The sequence below is a fragment of the Anoplolepis gracilipes genome, chromosome 11 (assembly GCF_047496725.1).
Source record: "Anoplolepis gracilipes chromosome 11, ASM4749672v1, whole genome shotgun sequence".
Lineage (NCBI taxonomy): Eukaryota > Metazoa > Arthropoda > Insecta > Hymenoptera > Formicidae > Anoplolepis > Anoplolepis gracilipes.
This window is the reverse complement of record NC_132980.1, coordinates 8,930,164-8,936,654: the sequence shown is the minus strand read 5'-3', so window position 1 is coordinate 8,936,654 and position 6,491 is coordinate 8,930,164. Positions and strand designations below refer to the sequence as shown.

At 24.2% G+C, this 6,491-nt stretch overlaps 1 protein-coding gene across 2 annotated transcripts; it reads right to left on the bottom strand.

Annotated features, from left to right (window-relative positions):
- Positions 1 to 349: 349 nt before the first annotated feature.
- Positions 350 to 5,405, bottom strand: Bond (elongation of very long chain fatty acid james bond protein). 2 transcript variants are annotated; one of them, XM_072902388.1, is made up of 7 exons: positions 5,039 to 5,405; positions 4,173 to 4,260; positions 3,175 to 3,365; positions 2,994 to 3,083; positions 2,825 to 2,878; positions 1,419 to 1,661; positions 350 to 1,112 (listed from the first exon to the last, which is right to left on the bottom strand). In XM_072902388.1, exons 2-7 carry the CDS (start codon positions 4,231 to 4,233, stop codon positions 954 to 956), a joined length of 798 nt encoding a protein of 265 aa, XP_072758489.1. In that variant the 5' UTR covers positions 4,234 to 4,260; positions 5,039 to 5,405; the 3' UTR covers positions 350 to 953. The 2 variants fall into 2 exon arrangements, with proteins under 2 accessions (XP_072758489.1, XP_072758487.1); XM_072902386.1 differs by having other exon boundaries at positions 351 to 1,112; positions 4,905 to 5,405.
- Between the last annotated feature and the right edge of the window lie 1,086 nt (positions 5,406 to 6,491).

Sequence of the window (6,491 nt, the reverse complement as noted above, 5' to 3'; positions counted from 1 at the left end):
AGGATTTAAGTGTAAAATCTTAGTAATTGCACGCTGGAAATTGCAAGATTACAGGCATTTTAATCGCTTTTATATTTTAATATTTTTCTAATGTATAAATAAGTATAACAAAATGCTAACATATGCTTGAAGGATAAATAATAAATATACATTAAAATAATACGGCACTTATTATATAATTAATATAATATATATAATTATATATAATTATATATATATATGTATATATATATATATATATATTGTTAATCTTATAACTAATTGTCATTTCCATAATTTCTTACTGTATTAATTATATATGGTTAATATGATAAGACATTATGAAAATGACAATTAATTATAAGATTAACAATTATTATATTATTATATAATACAATTTCTTTGTGAAAATGTTTGTAGTACATGTACTTATGAATGAAGAAGCTTACATTAAAAGCATACATGTTCCACAAACTATAAAGTAGGTAGGCCATGCAATTCGGATAAGTTCTAGCATGTTCTATTGAAGATTCAGATGATCATTATTTACGTTGCTAGACTTTTTCTTATGGAGTTATCCCAATGATAAAGTATATTTGCGGCTATTTGTTTCTGTTGATTTAAAAGAACAGATTAAAATAATCTGAAAAATCATTTAAATATAAATAGTGATCATCTTGATACTGTAACGAATAGTGTAAAAATCGAATCAGAAAATGTTTTCTGTGTATCTATGAATTGCGTGGCCCACTCTATATATCATTATCCGATATACTTATGTATAAATATTATTTTAATTGTAGATATGTATGACACAACTATAAAAACTGGCACTGTAAAAGTTGCAGTCATCTTATTACATTTTGTTGGAACATACTTCATTATCAAAATATTATTAAAAATTTTAGATATAAACAAATTTAAACATAAATCCATATTTTTTTATCAAATATTTGCAAGATCAACTTTTATTATTAGACCATCTTTGATTTATATGCTTTTCGATAAAAGTCGCTGAACAAGTAAATGAAGATTATCGCATTCGTTGCTAACAAGTAGGTCAGACCTTTCGGTGCTCGGCAATCCACGACCAATGTTAATATTAGATAGATTAACATTATTCCAAATTGTAACTGAAATTTATAATAAAAAATTTTCATTATTAAATTTGACTTATACAAACAATGATTTTGTAATTTTATTTTTTTTAAACTTTAAAAATTACAATACATTCAGCAGTATGTATATTAGTATATACATATTAATTACAGAGAATAATCAAAAGAAATAAAAACATTTTTTAAATATACAAATATTACAAATCCTCTTGTTATTAGAAACGTAATCTCATAATTTTATTGACAAAATAATAATAATGAAATGCTGAATAATTTGTAAATTAGCTTGACAATTCAATTAATATTTTGAGAGATAATTACCAATTGAATCCAGGTCATATATTTTTTCCACCAGAGGTATTTTTTGTACTTGGAGCCAAGTGCCGCGATAAAATAATAACTATACATAATAATGTGGACTGTAGAATTCAAAAAACCTATGACGAGACCTTGTTCACCAGGTATATATTTCAAATAACACCATGAGAAAAAGGCTGTTATGCTGTGGTGATAAACATGAAGAAAAGTCACTTGGTTTTGCTTCTTCCTCAGAATGAAGAATACCTTCAAAAGTAAAACATTATATTAGGAATTACATGTTTATTATACATTTTTAATCTTGTTCCAATATTTTTTTATATATTATTTAATCAATATTTAATTGACATTTAATAACTTGATTTAGTTGTAACTTTGATTTGTAACATTGTCAACAGTTTTTATTACAATCTTACTATAAAATTACGTAGTTAAAAAAAATCACATTTAATTGAAAAATAATAAAAATAAAAATAAATACATTTAAAATAATAAATCCCTTATTAGGTATATAATTGATTATTAAGTATGTATTGATTATTAAGTATGAATATTTTATAATTAATTTTATAATTAATTGAATCTTTTAAAGAGAAACTGGACGGATCAGTTACGTCAAAAGTTAAATCAAATATATTTCGAGATTCATTAATTGCGCAAAGCACTTTTAATTTTTTTAAATGTAAAATTAATAATCAATTGTGAGTTAAAGATAAGATTTGGCTTGTAGAATATTTAATCTCAAAATCGTAAATATCTTATATAGAATTAATATTTTTTAAAATGACTGTACCACATAAATTTTTTTATAGTGACTGTACATTATTATTTATGAAAATGGGAAATTTTGATTATACAGAGCAAATTTGTACTTTAATTCACAATTTAATTATTAATTTTATACTTTAAACTTTAAAAGGCTAAAAGTGTTTTACATGATTCTCACATGAATCTCACATGTATTAAATTTATTAACATTTGATGTAACTGAACTCTTGTTCAGTTCCCTTTTAAGCAATTATTTACATTGATTATTACGTTTGTCTCGAATTTATATTTTATAACACGTAATATATTTGGTATTACATGCGTGAAGAAAAATATGTTTATAAAAACAATTCAACTTATTTGCAATTATTGATATAATCAAGACAATGTGTGAAATTGACAAATACTTAACGATGGTCGATTTAACAAAGCGCTTTATTCGTATTTCAAAATACAGTTGATTATGATTGCTTTTGTCGATTAAATGACGAAACAATGGTGTAACTTTTGAATAATAACGGAAGTACGAAAGCACGAATGCAAATTGTCTCGCAAAATCTTTATGAATCAACTAATACATATTAAATCTCCTAATTATTAATTTATTAGTTAATTTTATTTATATATAAATATTTGCTTACCGTATCCAGGAATTCGACTATTTTTGAGAAGAAATACCACCATGCAGTTGATAACTATTTGTCCAAAACATATACATAATATTATTAAAAAAATGTATTTACTATTTACCGAAAATTGTTTAAAATTTAATCTAGTTATAATTATTGAAAATTACAAAAAAATGCCTACCACTGTTTGTGTATGTTTGGTTTCTGCATGGGGTAATTGAGAACTGTCTCCATAAGGAGAGAAAAAATGTTTAATACTAATATTCAATGTCTAAAATCAGTGAATAATTTTTACAGATTATTCTTGTTAATTTTAAAATTTATATTTAATAATAGAGATGAAAAATCAGGATTAAATTTACCATAGATGCCAACCAGATACTAAAGAACACTTGAACCGCGTTATATAAAATCATAACGGTATTCAGTTGAAAGGCTGGCCTTTTTTCCATCATTTTTGGTCCAACCTTTAACACGAATATCAAATATGTGCCGACAATACATAATATAGGACCTGGGGACCCCATTAAAGGCCAAGTGTCTACTATTGGATCTATCATAGAAGAAAATATAATTTATTTTTTTTACGAAAAGTTTTTTTCATAAAACATGTCAAAAATTTCTGATTAGTAACATCTGTACAATATAGATATAATTCGTTATATTTTATAAATAAATAATTATTATATTTTAGTATTAAATTTTTAATTATTTTCTAAATAAATAAATTATTAAATTTAAAATAATTATTATATTAAATAATAAGTGTAATTTTATATTTTATTTTATATATATATATATATATATATATATATATATATATATATTATATGTATATGTCTGTCAGAATTATATCTATATAGTGAAGATATATTGCAATTTGCGTCTAGATTATTTATGATTAAATTATCAATGCAAGTATTAACTCATTCGTTTGTATGCTATTTATAAGCGCTATAATTGTGATTTATATAAAATCAGATAATAAAAATACATAATGATATTAAATATGCATTGCAAAAAATGAAATTATTATAAATATCATGACCAATATTTAATGAGTAAATAATAATAAAACTTTTGTTTTAAATATCTTTTTTCTTTTATAAAAATGGATAAATTGTATATATCTTGAAATAAATAGAAGTATTTTGTAAGAGTTTATAAAACTAAAATGAGATATCGTGCAAATGGTAGAAATAGATATACTTAAAAGAATTCTAGAAATTTCAAGAGTTAACTGTATTAGGCACATTTAAAAAATTCATAGTACATTTATATTATCTTATTCAAAGAGCGTTCTTTCGTAAATAAAGGAGTTATTCAAATTTGGCTTCCTTTATAGTGTTAATAAGCTCACCTTTAATATTATTTAAAACTTCATTATAATTGCTGACGACATGTCGTATGAAACCAGCCATGTCGGAGACGACTACTATTCAATAAATCTAAAAAAAAACATATCTCATTATATAACGTAACAAAAGTTATTCCACTTATTATTATACACGGTTGAATTTTAAAGACTTTTTTTTATTATTTTATACTATAGAGTTTAAAAAAAAACATATGTGAGAAAGGATTATTAAAGTTTTTTCTTTTTTCTTTCTTCTTTTGCTAAAGTAAATAAGAATAATCTAAATGATATTTGTAAAAGATACCCAAACTTAACTTATTTTAATATTTTAAACTTGCTTTGATGTCGGTAAAATATCGATTTATTCTTTTTAATTCTCTAATGTGAATTTCGTAGATGTAATGTAAACACGATATATATTTAATTAAATACTTTGTTTTTTACACAAATTTTAACGATTCGTAACACTGCTAACATCAATATTGTTAGTGCAAACGAAAAATTAATTTATTATTATTTATAATAAATTAATTTATTATATTTAATTATTATTTATTGCAATTAATTTGTGAGGACGAAATTATATAAATGGGTAAAATTGTATTCCCATATATATATAAATTCCCATTGTATTAAAATTTGAATAAAAAAACAGGTAGTCGATATAAATATCTCGCAGATTTGCACTCGCGTTTGCAACAAAAAATTAGAATTCTTTTTTTATAGAGTACTCACTCTTTCTTTAATGAGCGATGAATTCTTGCGATTATATTGTGATTATTTTCACTAATTTTAGAATATAGGAACTTTTCGTGATCACACGGTTTTGAAATCTACACTACTTAAAATGAGAAGAGAAGCAGGAAAACCTCGATGTATGATTTTCTTCAGAGGCGTCTCGCTCTCGATGAGAAGAGAGACGCGTCCCACCAAAAACTGATCGTCCACTGTGGTGAGTGTTCACCAAGAAGATTACCGGTCCGATAAATGTCCTCTGATCCCCACCGTACTTGTCGATTCTCGTTGTTTCTGATAACGTAAGTAGTCGCTGATGATAAGAAGTGAAAAAGTGAATAAATGAGTAGAAGTAAAACAAAAAGTATACTCCATTTAATTGATTGTTGATCACTCATTAATAAAGTAAGGAAAAAGGAAAGAAAATTTGAATATGGGAGACGATGATCCTTATATGTGAGAAGAGTCAGAAAGATGGAAGTGAAAGAACACACCGAAGAAAAGGAGGACACTAGAAGAATTTACGAAGGTAACCGCGCAAACACATGCTACACATAAACGTGCATTATGTCATTTTTGTCGTGATTATGTTATAACAAATAACTGATAATATAAAACAATATGTAACATTGACTACGTTAAAATATCGTTAAGAACATAAAAAAGTGACATGTAATATTCTATTTTAAAATAAGAAAAATAAAATTGTTCTTAATTTTTTTCAATATTAAGTGTTTTTGTTTTATCTTTTAACTTAACGTGTATATATATATATATATTAAGAAATAAAACAAGATTATTTAATATTGAAAAAATTAAGAAAAATTCTAGTTTGCTTTTTTAAATGAAAATGTTCCAACTATTTTACATTTATAAATATATATGCAGGGTATCCCATGAGAAAGTGTTGGAACTAATCACGGGTCATTTTTGAATGTCTGCAGTTACAATTCAAACAAAAATTGCGTTGAAAAAAGGAAAGTCTATAGTTGTTTGTTTATCAGTTTATTTTATCTGAGATCAATGAGAAATATACTAATAATCATATAAGTTAATGATAAATATTTTCAAAGTGTGCACCATTTGAATGTGAATAAAAATCAATTATTTTACAAAAGCTCATAGAAACTATTTCTAACATATTGTTTTTATATTGTCTATAATAATTTTAATAGATGCTATTAAACTTGGTAGATAGTGTCTATAATCTTGGATAGTTAAGCGCAAAATTATCGATAATACTGTTAAAAATAACACAAAAAATTGTTTCCATGAAGATATATGGTCAAATAATGGAGTTAGGTTAGCGGACGTTATACATAAGTTTAAAATAAGAATAAAATTGCAGACTCTTAAATAAACGACTATTAAACGTAAGACACTTTCAACACTTTTCCATGAGACACCCTATATATGTATACAATTAGATCGATTCAAACCAAAGAAGAAATATAGATTTCAAGTGAAAATGTATATTTTATAATTTTTAATACTTTTTAATTGAATAAAACACTGATAGCATATTGATTATTTTTAGACTGAAAAGAGGATCCACTTTCATGCTTGATATATAGTTAGGGAAGCTAA